The sequence below is a fragment of the Notolepis coatsorum genome, assembly GCF_963971535.1.
Source record: "Notolepis coatsorum genome assembly, chromosome: 4".
NCBI lineage: Eukaryota > Metazoa > Chordata > Actinopteri > Aulopiformes > Paralepididae > Notolepis > Notolepis coatsorum.
Window position 1 is genome coordinate 40,949,713 of NC_140168.1, and position 25,447 is coordinate 40,975,159.

General features: G+C 42.5%; 2 protein-coding genes across 9 annotated transcripts in view; both read right to left on the reverse strand.

The window, feature by feature from the left end:
- Nucleotides 1-891: 891 nt before the first annotated feature.
- On the reverse strand, nucleotides 892-13,534 carry hax1 (HCLS1 associated protein X-1). Of its 2 annotated transcripts, none has more exons than XM_084312700.1 (7): nucleotides 13,370-13,534; nucleotides 12,636-12,901; nucleotides 12,240-12,463; nucleotides 11,726-11,789; nucleotides 9,169-9,299; nucleotides 1,606-1,726; nucleotides 892-1,374 (listed from the first exon to the last, which is right to left on the reverse strand). In XM_084312700.1, exons 1-7 carry the CDS (start codon nucleotides 13,438-13,440, stop codon nucleotides 1,301-1,303), a joined length of 951 nt encoding a protein of 316 aa, XP_084168826.1. In that variant the 5' UTR covers nucleotides 13,441-13,534; the 3' UTR covers nucleotides 892-1,300. The 2 variants fall into 2 exon arrangements, with proteins under 2 accessions (XP_084168826.1, XP_084168827.1); XM_084312701.1 differs by having other exon boundaries at nucleotides 13,280-13,408.
- Nucleotides 13,535-24,961: 11,427 nt separating this feature from the next.
- ubap2l (ubiquitin associated protein 2-like) overlaps nucleotides 24,962-25,447 on the reverse strand; it is a 64,645-nt gene continuing 64,159 nt past the window's right edge. For all 7 annotated transcript variants that reach the window (XM_084312462.1, XM_084312466.1, XM_084312467.1 and 4 more), the window contains one exon: nucleotides 24,962-25,311. In XM_084312462.1, the coding sequence (XP_084168588.1) occupies nucleotides 25,213-25,311 (99 nt within the window). In that variant the 3' untranslated portion in view covers nucleotides 24,962-25,212. The remainder of the gene's footprint in view (nucleotides 25,312-25,447) is intronic.

Below are 25,447 nucleotides of genomic sequence, written 5' to 3' on the forward strand. Positions count from 1 at the left end.
TAGGCATTTAGCAGATGCTCTTATCCAGAGCGATTTCCATGTGCAATAGTGAGGTAAGCTCAAATTCTTGTCACAAGATGTCTAAGAAGACATGAATATGTGATGAAGACGTGCTAAATGGTTTTGGACTAAAAGGCCCTCTGTGTTGTCTTTTAGTGTGTAGTGGTAATTATCATCTATTCTAGTAGTAGCAGACCTCCGCTGTACTCCATGATGCCACCTGGTGGTGGAAGGAGGAGAGGTACAATGGCGGAGGTCAGAACTTGTGGAACCAGAGGGCCCTCAATTGATGTTTGCTTAGAAATGATCGCAAAATGAGGGCCCTGGAGAGAGAGCGGGAACAGACTGAGAGGCGGTGGGCAAAAGGCCAAAATACTACCCCTCCTACATCTCTAACCAGTACATCTGTAACCAGTACATCGCTAAACAGTACCTCTGTAACCAATACATCTCTAACCAGTACATAGAATCAGATACCAAGAACATGCAAATGGACCATATTAAAAAAGAAAGTCTGTAAATGTGTATTCTACGTTCTTATGGAATGAATGAGATAAAAAATATTTAAAAAAATAATAATAATTGAATACATTTTGAGTTAATTTTCATAACACGATCATTTGCTGTGTAATTAATCGAATTAACACGATAAACTGACATCCCTAATCTCAACGCGTCAATGTTTCAGCTGCCATCAAAATATATTCACTTTCCCTCCATTTCTGGTTACGTTGGTTCATTCTCAGAAAGAGCAGCTTCAGGGCCACAAGCACCCCCATATACCACAGGCTTACTTCTGTGCGCTTAATTGTGTACAAAGAAATCAATAGGTCATATTTGTGCGAAGACCTAACCACTTAACCAGAAAATATAACACACAACACAGCAATGTAAATATATATTACACTCGTTTATTATGCCAGTCATACCGTCACAGTCACACAACCTTCAGGACAATACAAAAATAAAATATGCACAGATAGAATTTTAAGGGCCCCAATTTGCGCCAGGCCCCATCTGTAAAAATCAGTAGTCGGCGGGATTTGCAGCCTCTATTTTCAGTGTTCCAATGGAACACGCGTTCAAATGAAAAACACCATTTAATTCAAAGCCACCATTTTGGCAAAGTTGATACAACCAATCCCCGGTTAGAGAGAATGAGGGAATAATATAAAGGTTTTATGTCCATCCAAAGTATACCAACTCCCACCTCTTAACATGACACTCAGAACAATGACATATTATCTTAAAGATTCAATATTCCTTCCATTCTGACCATACATTTCACTTTGTTTACACATCACTTGAACCCCCCAAAGAACTTGGAGAAGAAAGAGTGATCGTCCCGCAGGTCAGAAAAGAGGTCTTGATCCCCTGGGGAGAAATAAGGAAAGAAATACAAATAAAATAGAAAGAAAGAAAACAACAGTTAGAAACATTGTTGTATAAACAAATGTGTATAACACCAGCACTACAAAACTGTACCCCGGATTACACTGGTATATGGGCCCATAAGAACATATGAACTAATATATATAGCATGAAAGGCTCAATGAATGATATTGTTGTTGATATTTGAAAAGCAGCCAGTAAGGATAAACTAACCTGGTAAGAGAGGCCCTGCTTGATCCTGTGGCCCCACCAGGTTCCCAGGACCTCCTGACCGTGTGACCGTTGTCTCCTCGTTCCCCCGGCCGTCTCTGACTGTACGCCTCTCCTCAACAGTCTGACATAACATACAAAACAAAACAAACCAAACAACAGTCAAAAAGGTTACATACATAAAGTCTTGTGTGATCTCGTCATACTCAAGTGGCCACGAAAGCATATATTGGATAATAAGACTTGAGTTGTTACAGTCGTCATTCTTGCTAGCAAGGACTTTGGGTTCTTGGATGACAGCTCTACCCAGCTTCAAACCATGAGTCCTGACCGTACTTGTTGCCAGCATGAAAGGCAGCAACGCAACCGATGGGAGCCAAATCAAAAGTGTGCACTTTGGTTGGTTGATTTGGTTAAAGGGCAGTATTTCTAAGGAATGAAGGAGTGAATTTAACAGACCTCTCCAACCCTGTTTAACATTGATTGATTGTTATATGGGGCAACTGGGTATCATAGAGGTCTAAGCACTCGCCTACCACTCTGTAACCCCTGGCTTGGTCAGCTGTCCCTACAAGCATGATTGGCAGTGTTCGCGGGTGAGAAGCCGGTGGGGTCTGAGTCCTGGTCGCGTGAATATTAAAGGCAACCAACTTGTGTTCAGCTTTTCGTTCAGCGTTTCTCTGATTGGCCACACGGCCAATCAATCAATCCACTAGCACGCGGCCTTGCGGCAAGAGAGACAAGAGAGACAAGAGAGTCGCGGCAGAGAGCCGCGCATGAGGCTCCCCCAGGTCCTTGTGTTTGAGACAGCCATATTAGACACATAGCCATAATTTAAGATAATAGTTTCCACAGCTCCAGTTAACCTAATTTATACCGTAATGAATCATTAAAAAATATACCGTTAACTGGAATATGTTGTTTCTTTACACATATGTTGGATTATGTAATTGGGTTTTCATGACAAAACAATAAAAATCGGTACTTTACATCAGGGTGAACGCTGAACCGAGTCAAGCCACGGGCGGCGCACTGAAGTCGGTGAATGAACAACCGCATTGCCCCGCTGGCTCTTCAGCAAGGAGCCTCAGCAAGGAGCCTCCACAGCTCCAGTTAACCTAATTTATACCGTAATGAATCATTAAAAAATATTCCGTTAACTGGAATATGTTGTTTCTTTACACATATGTTGGATTATGTAATTGGGTTGTCATGACAAAACAATAAAAATCGCTACTTTACATCAGGGTGAACGCTGAACCGAGTCAAGCCGCGGGCGGCGCACTGAAGCCGGTGAATGAACAACCGCATTGCCCCGCTGGCTCTTCAGCAAGGAGCCTCTACAGCTCCAGTTAACCTAATTTATACCGTAATGAATCATTAAAAAATATTCCGTTAACTGGAATATGTTGTTTCTTTACACATATGTTGGATTATGTAATTGGGTTGTCATGACAAAACAATAAAAATCGCTACTTTACATCAGGGTGAACGCTGAACCGAGTCAAGCCGCGGGCGGCGCACTGAAGCCGGTGAATGAACAACCGCATTGCCCCGCTGGCTCTTCAGCAAGGAGCCTCCACAGCTCCAGTTAACCTAATTTATACCGTAATGAATCATTAAAAAATATTCCGTTAACTGGAATATGTTGTTTCTTTACACATATGTTGGATTATGTAATTGGGTTGTCATGACAAAACAATAAAAATCGCTACTTTACATCAGGGTGAACGCTGAACCGAGTCAAGCCGCGGGCGGCGCACTGAAGCCGGTGAATGAACAACCGCATTGCCCCGCTGGCTCTTCAGCAAGGAGCCTCCACAGCTCCAGTTAACCTAATTTATACCGTAATGAATCATTAAAAAATATTCCGTTAACTGGAATATGTTGTTTCTTTACACATATGTTGGATTATGTAATTGGGTTGTCATGACAAAACAATAAAAATCGCTACTTTACATCAGGGTGAACGCTGAACCGAGTCAAGCCGCGGGCGGCGCACTGAAGCCGGTGAATGAGTCCTAACAGTGTTTATTATTTCATAACTGTATGGGCTTTGTTTATACATGTACAGTGACGAGTGAATCTACCGTTGGTTGTTAAAAACGCGAAACATAATAATCAGTCAGCAGCGCTCCACGCTCCACTGCTACCACAGCCCAACACAAGTGCGTTGGAACAGCAGCCCAACACTACAGAAGTTGGTTGCCCGCGCTGCCGCGCTTGCTCTTTGGATTTCATTTGGGACGTGGGACGGCTGCGCTTGCCTGCGCGTGGGGGCGGGGGGGCGCGGCCAATCAGAGAAAAGCCGAACACAAGTTGGTTGCCTTTAATATTCACGCGTCCTGGTCGCTGCAATAGCGCCTCCTACTGGACGGCCGGGGTGCCTGTTCAGCAGAGAGGCTATCTGGGGGAGATGGCATGCCGTGAACCTCCACATGCGTGATGTTCTCCCAGTGAGACTCCTCGCTGTCGGGTGAAAAAAAGCGACTGGCGACTCCACATGTATCGGAGGAGGCATGGGGTAATAGTCTACACCCTCCCCAAACTGACAGTAGGGCAGCGCGACAACCAGAAAGGGAATTGGCATAACCACTTAATTGGGGGATGGGAGCAAATATAAAATGTAGGGCTGTCAAAGTTAATGCTTTCATTTGAGATTAATTTAAATTATGCAACGTGCAATTTTTTTTTAACGTAGTGATCGCAGTTTTGTTTACTTCCTGTCGCGGCTGACCCATAATAACCTCTGAAAACGTGTGCAGCCAAACTAGATGATTGATTGATTGATTGAAAACTTTATTAACAGATTGTAGAATGGGTACAATACAGTACAGCTCAATACACACAATTGTTAAGGGGATGCAGACCAGAGAAAGACTTTCGTCTTGTTTACATCAGGGTCCCCCATTTTCAATTCATCAGGACATATATGACATACATGACATACAGATAGTCAGTACTGCTACATCTATACATTTATGACATACCAGATTTGCAAGATACAGAAGGAGTCAAGAAAAGGGAGTATATACATTTGACGTAGAAACTGTACATTGGAGGAGGTTGTGTGGGGGGGGTTGGGTACATTGGGATATTGACAACCATACTGGGTAATTTACATTGGAGGTGGGGGGGGGGGGGGGGGGCCGGGGGGCACACTGTATAAACAAGTAATACTGTACATTGAGGGGGGGGGGGAGGAGACACTGTACAAACAAACAAAATTGTACATTGAACTATTGACAAAACCATACTAGGTAAATGACTGTACATTGGAGGGGGTTGGGTTAGGATATTTACAGGGGCCAGTGTTGAATTGCAGTCTCCCGTAGGTGTCCCTTGAGAGAGGTTTTGAAAGTGGGTAGTGATCCACATTCCTTTACAGCTTTGGGTAGGGCGTTCCACATTGATGTGGCATAATTGCTAAACGTGTTTAGTCCCTTATTTGAGCCGAATCTGGGTTTAACATGATTTGTGGAGCTCCCTCTGGTGTTGTGATCGTGGTATTCACTGACCTTTGGGAAGTATTTTGACATGTACATGGGTACCTTGGTCGTGTAGTGTATCTTGTAGACCAGGCCCATTGCAAGTTGTTGTACTCTGTCGTCTACTCTAAGCCATCCTAGGTTGTCAAAGTGGGCAGGGGTGAGGTGGGTTCTAGGAGTAAGGTCAAGCAGTAGTCTGACCAGTTTGTTTTGAGATGTTTGTAATTTTGTTTTTAGCGCCTTTGAGGTGCTTTGGTACCATGAGGTGCAAGCATAGTCGTAGTACCCCTGAATGAGTGCTCCTGCCAGAGTCTTCAGGGTGTTCTTGTTTACCAGAGAGGAGATCCGGTACAAGAATCGAGTTCGTTGGTTGACTTTTTTTATTACATTGGATGCCATTTTGTCACAGGAGAGATTAGCCTCTAGGATGGAACCCAGGTAGGTAATTTCATCTTTCCTTGTGACAATATTGTCACCCACTGTAACTGAGAAGCCGTCGGTCTTGCTGAGTTTGTTATTTGAACCGAAGAGAATGGACTCTGTTTTGCCCATGTGTAATGATAGTTTGTTATCAGCGAGCCATATGCAGATTCTGCCTAGTTCCGAGCTGAGGGTTTTTTCAACCTGTAACTTGTTCTTGTCAGAGACCAGCAGGGCTGAGTCGTCCGCAAACAGGAACAAGTTGCAGTCACAAGCTGACGACATGTCATTTGCATAAATTAGGAACAGTAGCGGTCCTAGTATGCTTCCTTGTGGAACACCACAGCTCACTGTGAGGGGGGGGGATAGGGTACCGTTTACCTCCACCATCTGTTCCCTCCCCTCAAGGTAGGATTGCATCCAGCTCACTGATAGACTATCAAAACCAATTGCTTTTAGCTTGTCAATCAGAATGGAGTGATTGACCGTGTCAAAGGCCTTTTGTAGGTCCAGCATGACCATGCCGCAGTATTTGCCTGCGTCCACCTCTTGTTTGATGTGGTCATTCAAATAGAGAAGGCATGTGTCAGTGGAGTGGGATGTTCTGAAGCCAGATTGGAATTCGTAGATTCGATTTTTTTCCGCTAGGTACTTTTCAACCTGTTCGTAGACTATTTTTTCCATGACTTTCGAGATGGAGGTGAGAATAGAAACAGGGCGGTAGTTGCCTGGGTCTAATTTGCTGCCCTTTTTGTGCAGGGGGGGTCACCCTCGCAATTTTGAAGTCCTTGGGGACGTGTCCCTGTTTTATGGAGAGGTTTATTATGTGTGTGATGATTGGGGTGATGGCGGCTGCTGAGTCTCTGAGGAATTTGGAGGGGATGTTGTCATGGCCAGTGGCCTTGTTAGGTTGGAGGGCGCTCAGTTTATTGAGTACCTCATCTGTTGTTACCATTTCCAGCTTGAAGTCGTCCTTGCGGACCCCTAGGTTTTTGTAGTAAGCTACTATGTGTTCTACCCCATAAAGCCCTGAGTGGGAGGGTAGTTTGTTTACCAGTGTTGTGGCTATGTTTGTGAAGAAAATGTTTAAGTAATTGGCTACATCCAGCTTGTCTGTGATGAGCGTGTTGTCCGTTTTTATGTTTATGTTTGAGAATCTGGTTTTAAGTTTTTTACTGCATCCTAGTTGATTATTGAGTAATTTCCAAAGTTCACGTGGTTTGTTTTTGTTTTCCTCAGTTTTGTCATTGATGAAATTCTTTTTTGCAGTTTTGATCATGGAGTTTACGTCGTTTCTTAGTCTGTTTCTTTCTAGTTTGAGTTCAGTCACGTGGGCTTGGAGTTCACTGCTCGTGCTTTTAGTAAGCTTTGACGAAACTCAGAGCATTTTTTGTCTCTGGTTTTCATAGCGGCCAGTATTTCGGAGTGCATCCACGGCTCAGCGCGATTTTTTACCCTGGTGGTTCTTAGGGGGGCCATGTCGTTTAGTATTGCTGAGAATTTGGTTTTGAAACCAAGCCATGTTTCTTCAACCAGTGTACCATTGAGTTCATCTGACCAGTCCAGACTCTCCAGTTCAAGGTTGAAGGCCTCGCTAGAGTAGGTTTTGAGGTCTCTAGATGTGACTGTTTTGTGGCAGCCAGCCTTTTGTTTTAGTTTTTTTCGGGTACAGAATATCATATAATGATCACTTAACCCGCATGCTATAACCCCTTTATTTGAGATCTTGGACTTGTCGGAGGTCAGAATGAGGTCAATGGTAGTCTGAGTTGATTCACATACACGTGTGGGTTGGGTGATTAGCTGGCTGAGGCCATGCAGATCACAAAACCTACTGAAGGCCTTGAAGACGGGTGCATCTTTTCGTTGCATATCCGTGTTCCAGTCTCCAATAAGAATTTTGTCTACATCCTCAACTCCAGCCAAACACCCATCCAGTGTATCATAAAAGCCACTATGATCTGGCGGCCTGTAGACTGTGCCAACCAGTAGGGATTTCGCCCTTTCGAATAGGATTTCCACCCATACAGTTTCAATTGATTTATGATTCAAGTCATTTCTGTTGATGAATTTGGTGTCCTTGTGTATGTACATACAGACACCACCTCCATGTTTGTTCCTATCATTCCTGATTATTGAGTAGTTCTCAATCTCTGGATCTTTTACAGAATCGTCGAGCTTAGTTTCTGAGAAGCACAGTATGTTTGCCTTACCATTTATGAATATTTGTTTGATTTCATCCAATTTGTTTTTTAAGCTGTTAATGTTAATGTGAAAAATTTTCAGTCCATTGGCGTTGGTTATTTCATTGATGTTGGCAGGTTCGAAGTATTGTTCGTTTGTGATCTGTTCCTCTGTGTTGTTGTGGGTGGGAAGGGGGGAGGGGGGGGTCGGGTCCCACGCCGTGCTGGAACAACAAAGAAGGGGGGAGGGGGGGGTTGGGTCCCGAGCCGCCTGGTTAGAGGACAGTCACTGGCGCGAAGATGGACAAAGGCGGACTTTTAGGCGGAAAGTTTCACTTTGGCGTATCATCTCAAAGCAAAACACCCCAATAGGGTCCAGATGCAGCCTCGGAGATTGTTCCAGATTGGGCAACTTCCGCCCGCTCCCACGTCATTTCTCCCGGGACAGGACAATGTGCGCTGATTGGCGGAAAGTACGGAAGTATCTCGAAGTACGTCTGACGCTGAACGTCAAAATCAAAAGCAAGTACGTCTGCGCTGACTAGAGGGGGGGGGGGTGGGGGGGGGGGGCTTGTATTGATCAGGTTAGTAGATATTGTACCGATCAGGTATTACAGATCATATCCGCATGAAATAAACTAAAATGTTAAAACCCATTTAGACTGTTTCTCATTCCTGTACTGTTGTTTATACTCTGCTCCTGTGTTGTAACCCAACCCCCTCCAATGTACAGTAAATGACCAAGTATGGTTGTCAATATTCCAATGTACAGTTTTGCTTGTACAGTTGTACAGTGTCCCCCACCCACCCACCCACCCCCCCCGACCCCCCCCCCCCCCCCAACCACCTCCAATGTACAGCGAGGCGTGTTATTATTAGAGTTAATAATATTGTATATTGTTTACACTGCCTTTTTATTCTATTTTTACTTCTCCACTGTACTATAATTATGTGACCTGTACCTCTATGTCTTCTACTACCTGTACCTCCCCTCCCCCCGGCCCTCCCCATGCTGCTGAATTTATCTTATCTTATGAATACAACGTTTAACGTTCGCTAACGTAGGGAAACGTCAGACGTACTTCGAGATACTTCCGTACTTTCCGCCAATCAGCGCACATTGTCCTGTCCCGGGAGAAATGTCGTGGGAGCGGGCGGAAGTTGCCCAATCTGGAACAATCTCCGAGGCTGCAGCTGGACCCTACTCAAACACCCTGCTGAAGTTACCTCCACGGGGGCCTCGCCAATCTACGCTGCTGGAGTGTGGTGCTCGTGGGCGGTTAACTAAACCTGTAAGTGAGAAGGTAACCGACTCCTTGGTTATGTGGATAGCGAAAAACTGCCGCCCAATTAACAGAAAATTGTGCGATTCATTAGTAAAATTGTTTTTACTAATTGTTTTATTGACAGCACTAGTAAAAAGGCAAAAAAACAACAACATAGACAATATGAATAAGAGGACCCGTGTCTCTCACCCCGTCTGGCTGCACCACTTTGGTGACCATGACCGACTGGAAGAAGGAGCTGCCCCGTGGCTGGCTGGGAACCGCAGGAGGACGGGTTAGGATCTGATCCAGACCTCCAGACGACACGGCCGAATCCAGATCTGAACAGGGGGGGGAAGGAGGAAGTGAGTTGTAAACACAATGGGCCTCATTCATGAAGCGATATAAGAACAGATTTCGCTCTCAACTAGCATTTCCTCTTATTTTGTTCTTACCTGGGATTCAGCAATGTTTTCTTATTAGGGCTGTCAGTTTATCGCGTTAATTAGATGAATTAATTACACAGCAAATTATCACGTTATGAAAATTAACTCTTTTTTATATATATATATATTTTTTTTATCTTATTCATTCCATAAGAACGTAGAATACACATTTACAGACTTTTTTTTTAATATGGGCCATTTGCATGTTCTTGGTATCTGATTCTAGGGACATCTATGGATCTCAGGGAATGTATTCTCAGTGTCAGAAATACTGTGTCTGTTACTAGGCTTGAGTAAATTGTAATGAACCAAATGAGAATATCAATTAATTTTTTTTTATATTTGACTGAATAACACCATGCTCAAATTGACCAGACCTGAAAAATCTAAGCAAATTAATAGATGGAAGATGATTAAACAGAAGGTTTTGTAGATACAGTACTGAATTCTGCCATCCGGACACATGCAATTTGAAATATGATTATAGAATATCAGGCATAAAATAGTTACCGGTATGCGATTAAAATGCAATTAATTCGATTAATTCATTACAAATTAATTAGATTGATTTTTTTAATCGCCTGACAGCACTATTTCTTATTGTTGCTTTTCTCTCAGGCAAGATCAAAGTCTAAGAGTGGTCGAGAGCACTCTTACCCAGATAAGAAACTCTTACCCAGATGAGAAACATTTTAAAAAGCCTACCATTCCTAATAATAATAATACATCAGATTTATATAGCGCTTTTCCTAATGCTCAAAGACACTTTACAAAACAAACAATACAATACAGTTTTAGTAGATACAATAAAAATATATATATAAACAAAAGGTGAGAGAGGAAGGAGTTCATGGGTTGAAAGCAAACCATTGGTCAATTGCCCCCAAATACAACTTTATAAACCCAGAACTTTTCAATAATAATTATTATTATAACTTATTGCGTGCGTTCTTCTTCTGAAATTGATTATATATTGCTGTTAGAACAGTTAGATGCTGGCTGCCCAGGCGGCATGTATACCTTCCGCAACGGAATTCGGTTTCCGGGTTCCTCTGATTGGCCGCGACCGCCACGTGACCCGCCCCCCTATCCGCTGCAGCGGCAGCGCGAGCGGCCGCGGACTCGCTCGCTTCCTCAATTTATACGCATGGAAGTATTGACTGAATGAATGAATGAATGAATGAAAACTTTATTTAACAGATTGCAGAATGGGTACAGTACGGCTCAATACACACAATTGTTAAGGGGATGCAGACCTGAGAAACACGTTTGTCTTGTTTACATCAGGGTCCCCCATTTTCAATTCATATAGAACGACTACGCCGTAACAAATCATTAAAAAAATATACCGTTAACTGGAATATGTTGTGCCTTTACACATATGTTTTGAATTCATATTTCATCAATCGAGCCTCAGGTTAGTGCTGCAGAGTCTCTCTGAGCTCAATTGGGAAGATACCGCCCCCTATCGTCTCTCCCTGTGTAACGCACCCCATTAGTTTAGACTGATGGGGGGTGGGGGGGGCGGGCCAATTTCCTCATTTTACTTTTCCGTCAAGCCAACTGAAGAGACCCAAGTTGATCGCCGACCCCAGAACAGCGTGGATTATGTATTTCCAGCACCCAACGCTGAATCAATAAACGCGATCGATATTTGGAATGGTGATCAGGAATTGGAATAATCTTTTTGGATAACATCTGATCTCAGGTAAGGAATCTATTTTACCAGTCTTGGGATAATCAGAGCTTTTTTCACAGATATATAAACGTGTACCATATGTGCGTGTGTGCCGCTGATCAGGAAATGAGAGAATCGATATTTCAGCCCGCTTCTATAGCGTGCATAAGTACACATACTATCGATAATCTAGCGTTTATTTGAAAACTATTCATAAATAGGTCGAAAAATTACAGTTTTTGTGTATGCCAGAATATTCCAGTAAAGGGTGATTATCACGGAATCTTTATATTTTCCTAAAAAACTAGGGCTTTTCAAAATGCTATAAAACGGAAATGAAGCGATTAAAAAACAATCCGTTTAGACAATGTTGACTGCAAACAAGTCATTGATAAGCGACGGGCAGGTTAGACACATAGCCATAATTTAAGACAAGAGATTATGCGTTCACAACGCTATCATTGAAGTGGGTGCTGGCATTCAGCCAGGTAAGTACGACACCCCCTGGTGGCTCTGAAAGTGTTGACAGACAGGTAAGCAAGAATATAAGAAAAATAATAAGAGTATTGTTGAATGAGGCCCAATGTATTTAGTCACTCGTTTCACCGAAATGATGATAACGTCAGCAATTCTGCTATTGTACCTCCATCTTGTTTTCTCTCCTCTTCTGCATCTCTGTGAGGTCGAGCTCTCAGAGCATCGTGGAACTGAAGAGAAGAAGCAGCAATAATAAACAGGCTGTGAATAAATAGAATCGTGTATATAGAATGTGTATATATATATTTTGTGTGCAAATTATCTATGAACATGGGTACAAGGGGGATGCGGCTGGGTGGCGTAGCGGAGATTGCACTTGTCACCAATGCAAGAGACTCCGGTCTCGACTCCCCGAGTCAGCATTGCCTGCGGCTTGGGCCAGTCGTCATACTATCTCAATTGGCAGAGGTAGCGGGTGGAAAGTCGATGGGTGGGGATTGGACGTTGTGGACAGCGACTCCTACAGGTCGGTTGGGTGATGCCTGTACAGCAGAGACAGGAAGTATCGGGGGCAGCATGAGCCTCCCACGCGTTACTCCTCGCCACTGAGAGTCCGCGCTGGCAGGTGAAAAAAGAAAAGAACATGGGTACAAGGGGAGAATGTCTCATGTCTCATTCACCTTAGAGAAAGGAGTCCAGTCTTGGAATGGGGAGTTGGGAAAGTGTGGTGTCCGGCCGCAGGGAGGGGTCTCATCATGTCTGGGCTCTCCCGATGGTCCCGCTGGGGGACCCGTAGGACGCCCCCCCGGAGATTTTAACATGAAGTCCCTCAGGGGATTCCCACTGGGTCCCCCGCCTCTCCCTGGCCTGTCCTCGGGCAGGGGTGCCTCAATACTGGGTACCCCTTTCACATCAGAGAGAAAGAAATGCTGAATGTACTACACAGAAATTATATATATTTTTTAAATGTATTTAAAACCCATGTTACATTACTTTATCCAAATTGTGATTAGCTAACGTATGTTAAATCCGACTGGATGACTGGGTGGAGAGGTGTATTGACTGGGCTATCTTACCCGAGTGTCCAGCTCCAAGCTGTCCCTCCCAGCGGCCCAGCTGTGAGAAGATCTCTTCCATTTCCCTGAACACCTGCCCAAACACTGGAGGCTCTTCGATCCTCATCCCGTTTGGGCCAAAGCTGAAGCCAAACCTCCATGCATCATCAATGGGATCTTGTTGATCTCCCTGCTGGTACCCATCACAGTAGAATCGATCACCATACTCATAGTCATCGTCGTTGTCTTCATCGTCGTCGTGGGTCATGGCATCGAAGAAGGGGTCCCTGTATGATTTTAAGAGATCGTGTAACATTATGCCAAAACAAATGACTCCACTACAGTCTACCGGCATCTATGAGAGAATGAACCAGTTAGTGCCAGCTACGCCAAGGCTAAATTAACTGTAAACGTGTCAAATATAAACTACCAGCAGTCTAGCCTAGCCCCTTCCGTGACTGGCTTGCACATCGCAGTCACGGAAGGGGCTAAATCCAGCCCTGAACATAGGTATGCATCTAAACGTGCAGCTTGTATTTAATCTAACGTTGACAGGAGCTAGTTAGCTAACGTTGAATGAATGAATGAAAACTTTATTTAACAGATTGCAGAATGGGTACAATACAGTACGGCTCAATACATACAATTGTTAAGGGGATGCAGACCTGAGAAAGACGTTTGTCTTGTTTCCATCAGGGTCCCCCATTTTCAATTCATATAGAAACAACAGTTATGTGTTTAAAACAAGAGTTCACCTTCGGCCCTCCCCACGATAGTGACCTCCAGGAACCCCAAATAATCCGCGAAATAAATCAAAAACACTCATTTAAAGTCAATTGTATGGATTACTCAGATCATACTGACTAACTTTGACACCCAGCTAGCGCTAGCATCAAATAGGTCGAGACGTCAACAGAGCCGTAAAGTGCTCTCGCGATATTTCCATAAATGACGCAACCAGTCGTAACTGCAATTATTACCGTAGTTAACACGAATAACGCGCACTATGCAAATTAATAGCTGGCTGCGTGAATGAATGAATGAATGAAAACTTTATTTAACAGATTGCAGAATGGGTACAATACAGTACGGCTCAATACATACAATTGTTAAGGGGATGCAGACCTGAGAAAGACGTTTGTCTTGTTTCCATCAGGGTCCCCCATTTTCAATTCATATAGACATATATGACATACATGAATGAATGAATGAATGAAAACTTTATTTAACAGATTGCAGAATGGGTACAATACAGTACGGCTCAATACATACAATTGTTAAGGGGATGCAGACCTGAGAAAGACGTTTGTCTTGTTTCCATCAGGGTCCCCCATTTTCAATTCATATAGACATTTATGACATACATAACATACATGACATTTATGGCATAGGGACATATAGGTATTTAGTACTGATACATTTGTGACATAGGCGGTATTCAAATATACAGTACTGTTACCCCTAGATCCTGACAGAGTATATACATATGATGGGGAGGGGACTGTACATTAGGAGGTGGTGGGGGTTTTGGGCATTTACGGTGGCCAGTTTCGAATTGCAGCCTCCCGTAGGTGCTCTTTAAGGGCGGTTTTGAATGTGGGCAGGGATTCACATTCCTTTACAGCTTTGGGTAGGGCGTTCCACATTGTTGTGGCATAATTGCGAAACGTGTTTAGTCCCTTGTTTGAGCCGAATCTGGGTTTAACATGATTTGTTGAGCTTCCTCTGGTGTAGTGGTTGTGGTATTCACTGACCTTTGGGAAGTATTTTGACATGTACATGGGCACCCCGGTCGTATAGTGTATCTTGTAGACCAGGCCCATTGCAAGTTGCTGTACTCTGTCGTCTACTCTAAGCCATCCTAGGTTGGCAAAGTGGGCAGGGGTGAGGTGGGTTCTGGGGTTCAGGTCAAGTAGTAGTCTGACCAGTTTGTTTTGTGATGTTTGTAATTTTGTTTTAAGCGCCTTTGAGGTGCTTTGGTACCATGAGGTGCACGCATAGTCATAGTACCCTTGAATGAGTGCTCCTGCCAGAGTCCTCAGGGTATTCTTGTTTACCAGAGAGGAGATCCGGTACAAGAATCTAGTTCGTTGGTTGACTTTTTTTATTACATTGGATGCCATTTTGTCACAGGAAAGATTTGCCTCTAGGATGGAACCCAGGTAGGTAATTTCGTCTTTCCTTGTGACAATATTGTCACCCACTGTAACTGAGAAGCCGTCGGTCTTGCTGAGTTTGTTATTTGAACCGAAGAGAATGGACTCTGTTTTGCCCATGTGTAATGATAGTTTGTTATCAGCGAGCCATATGCAGATTTTGCCTAGTTCCGTGCTGAGGGTTTTTTCAACCTGCAATTTGTTCTTGTCAGAGACCAGCAGGGCTGAGTCGTCCGCAAACAGGAACAAGTTGCAGTCACAGGCTGACGACATGTCATTTGCATAAATTAGGAAGAGTAGCGGTCCTAGTATGCTTCCTTGTGGAACACCACAGCTCACTGTGAGGGGGGGGGATAGAGTACCGTTTACCTCTACCATCTGTTCTCTCCCCTCCAGGTAGGATTGCATCCAGCTCACTGATAGGCTATCAAAACCAATTGCTTTTAGCTTGTCCATTAGAATGGAGTGATTGACAGTGTCGAAGGCCTTTTGTAGGTCCAGCATGACCATGCCGCAGTATTTGCCAGCGTCCACCTCTTGTTTGATGTGGTCGTTCAAATAGAGGAGGCATGTGTCAGTGGAGTGGGACGTTCTGAAGCCAGATTGGAATTCGTAGATTAGGTTTTTTTCCGCCAGGTACTTTTCGACCTGTTCGTAGACTATTTTCTCCATGACTTTCGAGATGGAGGTAAGAATAGAAACAGGGCGGTAGTTGCCTGGGTCTAATTTGCTGCCCTTTTTGTGTAGAGGGGTCACTCTCGCAATTTTGAAGTCCTTGGGGACGTGCCCCTGTTTTATAGAGAGGTTTATTATGTGTGTGATGACTGGGGTGATGGCGGCTGCTGCGTCTCTGAGGAATTTGGAGGGGATGTTGTCATGGCCAGTGGCCTTGTTAGGTTGGAGGGCGCTCAATTTTTTGAGTACCTCATCGGTTGTTACCATTTCAAGTTTGAAGTCGTCTTTGTGGACCCCTAGGTTTTTGTAGTATGCTACTATGTGTTCTACCCCATAATGCCCTGAGTGGGAGGGTAGTTTGTTTACCAGTGTTGTGGCTATGTTTGTGAAGAAGATGTTTAAGTAATTGGCTACATCCAGCTTGTCTGTGATGAGCGTGTTGTCCGTCTTTATGTTTATGTTTGAGAATCTGGTTTTAAGTTTTTTACTGCAGCCTAGTTGATTATTGAGTAATTTCCAAAGTTCGCGGGGTTTGTTTTTGTTTTCCTCAGTTTTGTCGTTGATGAAATTTCTTTTTGCGGTTCTGATCATGGTGTTTACGTCATTTCTTAGTCTGTTTCTTTGGATTTTTAGTTCAACCACGTGGGCTTGGAGTTCACTGTTTGAGCTTTTGGAAAGCTTTGTCTGACTTTTATGAAGTTCAGAGCATTTTTTGTCTCTGGTTTTCATAGCGGCCAGTATTTCAGTGTGCATCCATGCCTCAGCGCGATTTTTAACCCTGGTGGTTCTTATCGGTGCCATGTTGTTGAGTATTGCTGTGAATTTGGTTTTGAATCCAAGCCATGTTTCTTCAACCTGTGTACCACTGAGCTCATCTGACCAGTCCAAGCTCCCCAGTTCTAGGTTAAAGGCCTCTCTAGAGTAAGTTTTGAGGTCTCTAGATGTGACTGTTTTGTGACAGCCGGCCTGACATGACATACAGATAGTCAGTACTGCTACATCTATACATTTATGACATACCAGATTTGCAAATACAGTACTGTTTGTGATACAGAAGGAGTCAAGAAAAGGGAGTATATACATTTGACGTAGAAACTGTACATTGGAGGAGGTTGGGTGGGGGGGGTTGGGTACATTGGGATATTGACAACCATACTGGGTAATTTACATTGGAGGTGGTTGGGGGGGGGGGGGCGGGGGGCACACTGTATAAACAAGTAACACTGTACATTGAGGGGGGGGGGGGAGGAGACACTGTACAAACAAACACAATTGTACATTGAACTATTGACAAAACCATACTAGGTAAATGACTACATTGGAGGGGGTTGGGTTAGGATATTTACAGGGGCCAGTGTTGAATTGCAGTCTCCCGTAGGTGTCCCTTGAGAGAGGTTTTGAAAGTGGGTAGTGATCCACATTCCTTTACAGCTTTGGGTAGGGCGTTCCACATTGATGTGGCATAATTGCTAAACGTGTTTAGTCCCTTATTTGAGCCGAATCTGGGTTTAACATTATTTGTGGAGCTCCCTCTGGTGTTGTGATCGTGGTATTCACTGACCTTTGGGAAGTATTTTGACATGTACATGGGTACCTTGGTCGTGTAGTGTATCTTGTAGACCAGGCCCATTGCAAGTTGTTGTACTCTGTCGTCTACTCTAAGCCATCCTAGGTTGTCAAAGTGGGCAGGGGTGAGGTGGGTTCTAGGAGTAAGGTCAAGCAGTAGTCTGACCAGTTTGTTTTGAGATGTTTGTAATTTTGTTTTTAGCGCCTTTGAGGTGCTTTGGTACCATGAGGTGCAAGCATAGTCGTAGTACCCCTGAATGAGTGCTCCTGCCAGAGTCTTCAGGGTGTTCTTGTTTACCAGAGAGGAGATCCGGTACAAGAATCGAGTTCGTTGGTTGACTTTTTTTATTACATTGGATGCCATTTTGTCACAGGAGAGATTAGCCTCTAGGATGGAACCCAGGTAGGTAATTTCATCTTTCCTTGTGACAATATTGTCACCCACTGTAACTGAGAAGCCGTCGGTCTTGCTGAGTTTGTTATTTGAACCGAAGAGAATGGACTCTGTTTTGCCCATGTGTAATGATAGTTTGTTATCAGCGAGCCATATGCAGATTCTGCCTAGTTCCGAGCTGAGGGTTTTTTCAACCTGTAACTTGTTCTTGTCAGAGACCAGCAGGGCTGAGTCGTCCGCAAACAGGAACAAGTTGCAGTCACAAGCTGACGACATGTCATTTGCATAAATTAGGAACAGTAGCGGTCCTAGTATGCTTCCTTGTGGAACACCACAGCTCACTGTGAGGGGGGGGGATAGGGTACCGTTTACCTCCACCATCTGTTCCCTCCCCTCAAGGTAGGATTGCATCCAGCTCACTGATAGACTATCAAAACCAATTGCTTTTAGCTTGTCAATCAGAATGGAGTGATTGACCGTGTCAAAGGCCTTTTGTAGGTCCAGCATGACCATGCCGCAGTATTTGCCTGCGTCCACCTCTTGTTTGATGTGGTCATTCAAATAGAGAAGGCATGTGTCAGTGGAGTGGGATGTTCTGAAGCCAGATTGGAATTCGTAGATTAGATTTTTTTCCGCTAGGTACTTTTCGACCTGTTCGTAGACTATTTTTTCCATGACTTTCGAGATGGAGGTGAGAATAGAAACAGGGCGGTAGTTGCCTGGGTCTAATTTGCTGCCCTTTTTGTGCAGAGGGGTCACCCTCGCAATTTTGAAGTCCTTGGGGACGTGTCCCTGTTTTATGGAGAGGTTTATTATGTGTGTGATGATTGGTGTGATGGCGGCTGCTGAGTCTCTGAGGAATTTGGAGGGGATGTTGTCATGGCCAGTGGCCTTGTTAGGTTGGAGGGCGCTCAGTTTATTGAGTACCTCATCTGTTGTTACCATTTCCAGCTTGAAGTCGTCCTTGCGGACCCCTAGGTTTTTGTAGTAAGCTACTATGTGTTCTACCCCATAAAGCCCTGAGTGGGAGGGTAGTTTGTTTACCAGTGTTGTGGCTATGTTTGTGAAGAAAATGTTTAAGTAATTGGCTACATCCAGCTTGTCTGTGATGAGCGTGTTGTCCGTTTTTATGTTTATGTTTGAGAATCTGGTTTTAAGTTTTTTACTGCATCCTAGTTGATTATTGAGTAATTTCCAAAGTTCACGTGGTTTGTTTTTGTTTTCCTCGTTTTGATCATGGAGTTTACGTCGTTTCTTAGTCTGTTTCTTTCTAGTTTGAGTTCAGTCACGTGGGCTTGGAGTTCACTGCTCGTGCTTTTAGTAAGCTTTGACTGACTTTTACGAAACTCAGAGCATTTTTTGTCTCTGGTTTTCATAGCGGCCAGTATTTCGTAGTGCATCCACGGCTCAGCGCGATTTTTTACCCTGGTGGTTCTTAGGGGGGCCATGTCGTTTAGTATTGCTGAGAATTTGGTTTTGAAACCAAGCCATGTTTCGTCAACCAGTGTACCATTGAGTTCATCTGACCAGTCCAGACTCTCCAGTTCAAGGTTGAAGGCCTCGCTAGAGTAGGTTTTGAGGTCTCTAGATGTGACTGTTTTGTGGCAGCCAGCCTTTTGTTTTAGTTTTTTTCGGGTACAGAATATCATATAATGATCACTTAACCCACATGCTATAACCCCTTTATTTGAGATCTTGGACTTGTCGGAGGTCAGAATGAGGTCAATGGTAGTCTGAGTTGATTCACATACACGTGTGGGTTGGGTGATTAGCTGGCTGAGGCCATGCAGATCACACTTTAACTTTCAACTTTAACCACAAACTACAGAAGCAGCTATTATTGTACAAATGCAGATACCGCGTCTATTCCGAAATGTAAGTTATTGTTAGTTTTCCAGTGGAAAGCATATTTTAAAGCTGCCCCCCACGCGTACATACGCCTGGACAGTACGTCACAGGCTCACAGCTGTCTGAGAGACAATTGTTTCTTCTGAATAAATGAAAAACTTTATTAACAGATTGCAGAATGGGTACAGTACAGCTCAATACATACAATTGTTAAGGGGATGCAGACCAGAGAAAGACTTTCGTCTTGTTTACATCAGGGTCCCCCATTTTCAATTAATTCTAACAAATATAAGGTAAAATAAGTTAAGTTGATGCATAGATTTTATCCAGTGAACATTTCTTACAAAAGTTAAAGCGAGCTGGAGCATATGTGTGTAGGGTTTTAGATAATAGGTATTAGGGGTATATCCTGTATAAGGCATTGGTATAATTGGTAATTTCGTTGGATATACACTGTATACGGTAAAATATTATTATACTTTTTTTTGTTTTCTGTTTCTGTACTTGCATGTCATTTTAGCCACCTTAATTGTTACATTATGCATTGTGTGTCGAGTACTGACTTTTAATAATTTTTGTTTTGCAATAATAAAAAAAAAAAAAAAAAAAGAAAAAAAGTTAAAGCGTAGGTTTATTGGGAAATTACAACCTGAAACTCGCTCCCATTGGTTTTGGTCTTGTAATTTTACATTAACTGTGGAAAGACGTTAAATAATTTAATAATAGTTGGCAACATCTTCTCAGATTTCACTTTGTACTATAGAAATATATTTGGTTATGACCAGGAAAATGCAATTCCCCCTAAAAAACAAATGTACATTTACAAACACAAAACTAAATGAGTATTTATGAATGAAATGGAACAATACTGTCAACAATGTATACCTCACAAAACAAAAAAGCAATCAAAACAATGAATGTATGCAATAGTTTGAACGTCGTTTAATTTAAGTGAACTTATTGTCATACACTAGCGTTAAAACATTTTTATACATTTAATTAGTTTAGTCTGTTCTTTTTCCGTTTCATGTGTATGTGCTTGATTCTGTGTTATTTTGAGTGAATGAGTTTAAAATAACGATGTATATAAAAATGAAAAAATCTAAAGTTGGTATGCACCAAAACAAAAGATAGTCGCATGTGAGTGACTGTTCTTATATAAGATAGTTATTACAACATACCCTATAACAAAAATTAAGCTCAACAGTTATGTGTTTATGCAGTAATCAGAAAGGTAAACAGACATGTCTTTTCGGTGCAAGCCAAGGAAACCATACCTTTACGTCTGCATTCGTCGTCGTTTCCATAGAGACGGTAAATAAACAAAGCTGCACAGTAGAGCCTGATCCCGCAAATCACAGGATTCCCGCGGGATGGAAGTAGATTTCACGATCAATGAAATGTTTTAAAGTAAATTTCTATAAGCGTATAATACATTTTACCTATGAGATGTGATGTTTTCTTGATTCTGAACGAAATTATGTCAGAAACAAAAACGCTTCCCATTTAACTCAGCCGAACAGCAGAGCAAACATCTAGACTCGGCTCGAAACTGGCCCCTACAAATGTCCTAACCTAGTTGTACAGTAAATGACCAAGTAAGGCTTTGTCAACATTCCAATGTACAGTGTAAAATGTGTGTGTGTCCCCTACCCAACCCCCCCCCCCCCCCCCCCCCCCCCCACCTCCAATGTACAGCCCTCACCCAACCCACCCAACCCCACCCCACCAACCTCCTCCAATGTACAGTTTCTACGCCAAATGTATATACACTCCTTTTCTGGACACTTTTGTATCACAAACAGTACTGTATTTGCAAATCTGATATGTCATAAATGTATAGATGTAGCAGTACTGTCTATCTGTATGTCATGTATGTCATATATGTTATGATGAATTGAAAATGGGGGACCCTGGTGGAAACAAGACGAAAGTCTTTCTCTGGTCTGCATCCCCTTAACAATTGTATGTATTGAGATGTACTGTACTGTACCCATTCTGCAATCTGTTAATAAACTTTTCAATCAATCAATCAAACTCGACATTTCAAAAAGCATTGTATAACAAATGACCAATTTAACACATTATGACCACTTGAAGGAATACTACGTAGTTACAGCCACTAGAGCACCACCAAAACAAACTCAATCTAGGCATTGCAGATCAAATGACTCAAGATACAGTAATGTACAAAAACTTACCAATACAAATTGTATAAATATATTTTAGGTTCACCTTAGGTAGAAAAAGAGAAAGTTGACAGACGCCACTATTTTCCTTTAGAAAACTGGAGCAGAGAACCATGGACTGGCCACTAGCAGCATGTGCTGCTATACATGTACATGTATCCAATCAGGTGCATTCCACATGGGGAAATGGCAAGTAAGGAGGGAATAGTATAATAAATAGAATTGGAGAGTGAGGTTCCACCTGACTTTCCCCCATTGAAGATAAACGACAAGTATTACAGCCAAACCGTTGTGTAGGTTCATAATCCTTGGAGGTATAATTATTAAATCCTTACTGTTAAAACCAATAAAAAAAGGGTACATGTTGTGTAATCTTTACTCGTTTCAATGGCAACTACTACAGTACCCATAAGGCTCACCAATCTCCAACCAAGGGCACAATTGCTTCGACGTTGGTATCCCTTTACATTGTTGTTTGTTAATGCGGCATTCACCACTATCAGTTTTAATTTGAGCCATCAATAAAAATGTAAAAACATGAAAACGACAGCATTTAAAAACAAACATGTCAGATAATCACAAGCATAAAATTCCAATAATGTATTAGGTCTGCAGCGTTCCCTCGAGACTGGCCTTCAAATGTAATCAAACTTTCCTGAAAGATAAGTTTAGCATGTACCCATCAATCAATCAATCACCCATGACCCCCCGTCAAAATGTAAAAACAGAGCTCATTGAATTACGCTAAATTATGCTCCCAACAAATGTCGGACCAATTGAATAAGTGTAACCATATAAACCCACTCCCATTAATTAACTCCTATGGTAAAAGACGATAGCAAAACTGTGTCCGGAACCAGGCAGGTCTTAAAACGATCATGTGACCTCCCAGGTCTATATATAATTTATAGGTAGCTATGGTTAGTTTACTTCTTTTAGGTAGAGCCGTTTTGACAGTGGAACGTCAAAGGAGACTAGGGAGAATAGGAGAATGCTGCCCATCACTATTACTACCTTTAAGTCTCTAAAAGTACTGAACACATTCTAGGATAAAACAAACTGATGGGTTTGAACTAGGGATGCTCGTTTTTACCGACACCGATATTGTCCAACTCTTAATTTCCGATACCGATATGAACCGATACAGCATGAAAGGTTTTCCCCCCCAAAAAACTGAATAATTTCAGGTAATTAACATTACATATCTCTTGTCGTGTAATTAACACAACATTATGCATACTTCGACAATAAATAAAATAACAACTTGTTCTTACTTGCCTGGGTAAATAAAGGTTAAATTAAAAAAAAATTACGTATATATATATTTTTTGAAAACAGATATTTTCCGATATCACATTTTTATGCCAATATCGGCCGATAATATCGGACATCCCTAGTTTGAACGCAACGGTCTATGTCTATCAAGACTGTCTTGATTAACTTGCAGAGGACCAGCAGCAGTGGTATCAAGCCTTATGGGAAAATGTTAGTCAATTCAAAAGGAAAACCTCTCGCAAATGTATAACATTGGTATGTTGGGAGGTATCAATTACTTTCTGGAATGATATAAATAAATATATCATACACCATAATGATATCACACATGAATTTCTTTTTTACTCTGTAACTCAATTTGTACAAGACAGCTTCTAGTTTTGGGATGCGTGAGATTATAGGCATACTTTATCTTTTTTGGTGAAGTGTGAAGTGTTCCTTTAAGTCACATACTTACATTATCCAGTTTCCACTAGAAAAAAAAAACACCCAGCTACTGTAAATCTAGTAGTGTACAATGATAAAAGAACAAACAAAATGCAAATGTATGGAGCACTGTCATTGAGTTTTATTTGATACTGCTGATCCTCCAGTCAACTATTGGATACCTACTGTACAACCCACCCCGACCCATGGCTTCATGACCTCTCCCTTAGAACCTCAAGTGATGCCAAACCCTTGTAGCATCGCTTTATCCATCAGTGTTCTCCTGAATAGACTACCCATCCTTTCCGAACTTGGAATGGCGTGATTGAATTTCACAATTGAAATTGTCAACATGGATCATGGTTTGAGTCGTGAAATTACTTATTATATTGACCAAGAGCTGGGCATCACGGTCAAAACTAATGTTTGAAAAGACACTGCTGTATTTACAAGCCACATGAAATACAAAAATAAGGTTTCTTAAAAAAAAAAAAATTAAAAACTTTAAAAAAAAAACATTCACATCCAAAATAATGAAAATGTCTTTTTTCTGTTTATTTACTTAATATTTATATATTTTTTACAAAATAAAAAACATATGAAACAAACAAAAAAAAAGGGAAAAAGGCTAACTAGTCTGCAAGGATTTTGCTTAGGGAACGGGGGAAAGCCATTGAACAAACAAGGACTACAGTACTTGAGTTTTTTTTATATATATGTACAAGACAAGTTTATCCATTTAAATTTTTTGTTTGTTTTTTTTTGTTTAAAACGCACAGTACAAAAAAGAAAAAAGAAACACTGACAAAAACCCATTGTACAATTCTGTCCATCAGTACTTTTAACGCTGCAGGTTTCCTTATGATACGTCAGGGGGACAGGTGGCAGTAGAGGGAACGTATGGGAGGGGCTTAGAAAAAAGAAAAGAAAAATAAGTACTCAAAACACAGTGGAAGGCAAATCCGGTGTGCAGTTGCCTTTATCGTTTACTCAACATATCTGGCCTAACAGGTGGGGGATTTTATGTAACAAATTTATATTATAATCCATCGGGGGGACGGACAGTTACTGTACAGCGTCGGGGTAATGGAAAATAATTCTATACACTGCATCTCACAAATCCTGTGTTGGGCAGTAACAAAAAAGGCCACTACACACCCATGGTCTCCCACGTGTACAAACACATGCACGCCGACAACACACACACACTCTAACACGCACAAAGAAAAAAAACCAAACACTCCTCACATTCCAAGCCAGTGCGCTCACTTATACATCTTTATATATAATATATCTATATTTGGTAAAAAATAAACTTCACAACTCTGCCAATTGTAGAGAATCATTTCTTTAAACTAAAACAATGTGTGTAGTAAAATAAAAAAAACGTAATGGGCAAAAAAAAGAAAAGAAAAAAGGAAACCACATGGGACATCATGTGCAGGGTGGGGTATTTTGACCAAGCGCAAGACGGGGCGGGGAGTTTGAGGGTGAGAAATACAAAACCAGCCTGTCCCCCACCTTCAGGGTTTTCTTCCTTCCTCCCCATCCGAAAAAAAGAAGACAGAGAAAAAAGGACAAACTAAAAAATAAAAAAAATTCATTCTTTTTAGAAAACAGCTCTATGTTACATACAACTGAAATGAAGGGTTGGGGAAGGGGCTTGAACATGATACAAATTCCAATCACTCAGTATTTCAGCTCGTGATCAGCCTGGTACTATAAGCATTTAGCTCCAAACCACCCCTCTCTTTTTAAAGGGACCAACGTCGCTGCCCCCCGCCCCCCCCCCCCCCCCCCCCCCCAACCCATCCATGCCACACTAGAGCGCTCCTTCTCTCAGCACACAGCGCCACCTCTGGCAGGGGCGTGAGAACTGCAAGTGTACTGCACCGTGAGAGCAGGGAGAGGATCTCTTGAGGGAAAGGGGGGGCAGGAGGAGAATGGGTTTACATGGAGACCATTTGCTGGGAGAGGAGGGGGGTGGGGTGGAAGACAACCCCCCCCCCCCCCCCACACACACGTTTCTGTCAATACTTTGGGACACAGGGGGGCCCTGACGACGAATGCTAGTTGGCCCCCCAATTGTAGCTATTGTATGCCGATTTGTTGATCTGAGACTTCTGCTGCTGAATGGAGGCGTTCTGGCTGCGCTGTCCAGTGCCACTCTGTTGAGAGAAGACAGAAGACGGTAGAGAATGATGACGATGATGAGGATTCATGTTGTGGTACTATACTGCCCTGCAGAAGCTAACCACAGTAATTCTTTATACCCCTTCTCTGTTTCAGAGTTCAATCTTGCTC

Coding starts and splice junctions, on each gene's coding strand:
- hax1 (XM_084312700.1), bottom strand. CDS start 13,440: ATGAGTGTTTTTGATTTATTTCGCGGATTATTTGGGGTTCCTGGAGGT. Junction 11,790..12,239: donor ACTGGACTCCTTTCTCTAAG/GTGAATGAGACA, acceptor TCTTCTCTTCAG/TTCCACGATGCTCTGAGAGC. Junction 1,375..1,605: donor AGCAGGGCCTCTCTTACCAG/GTTAGTTTATCC, acceptor ATTTCTCCCCAG/GGGATCAAGACCTCTTTTCT.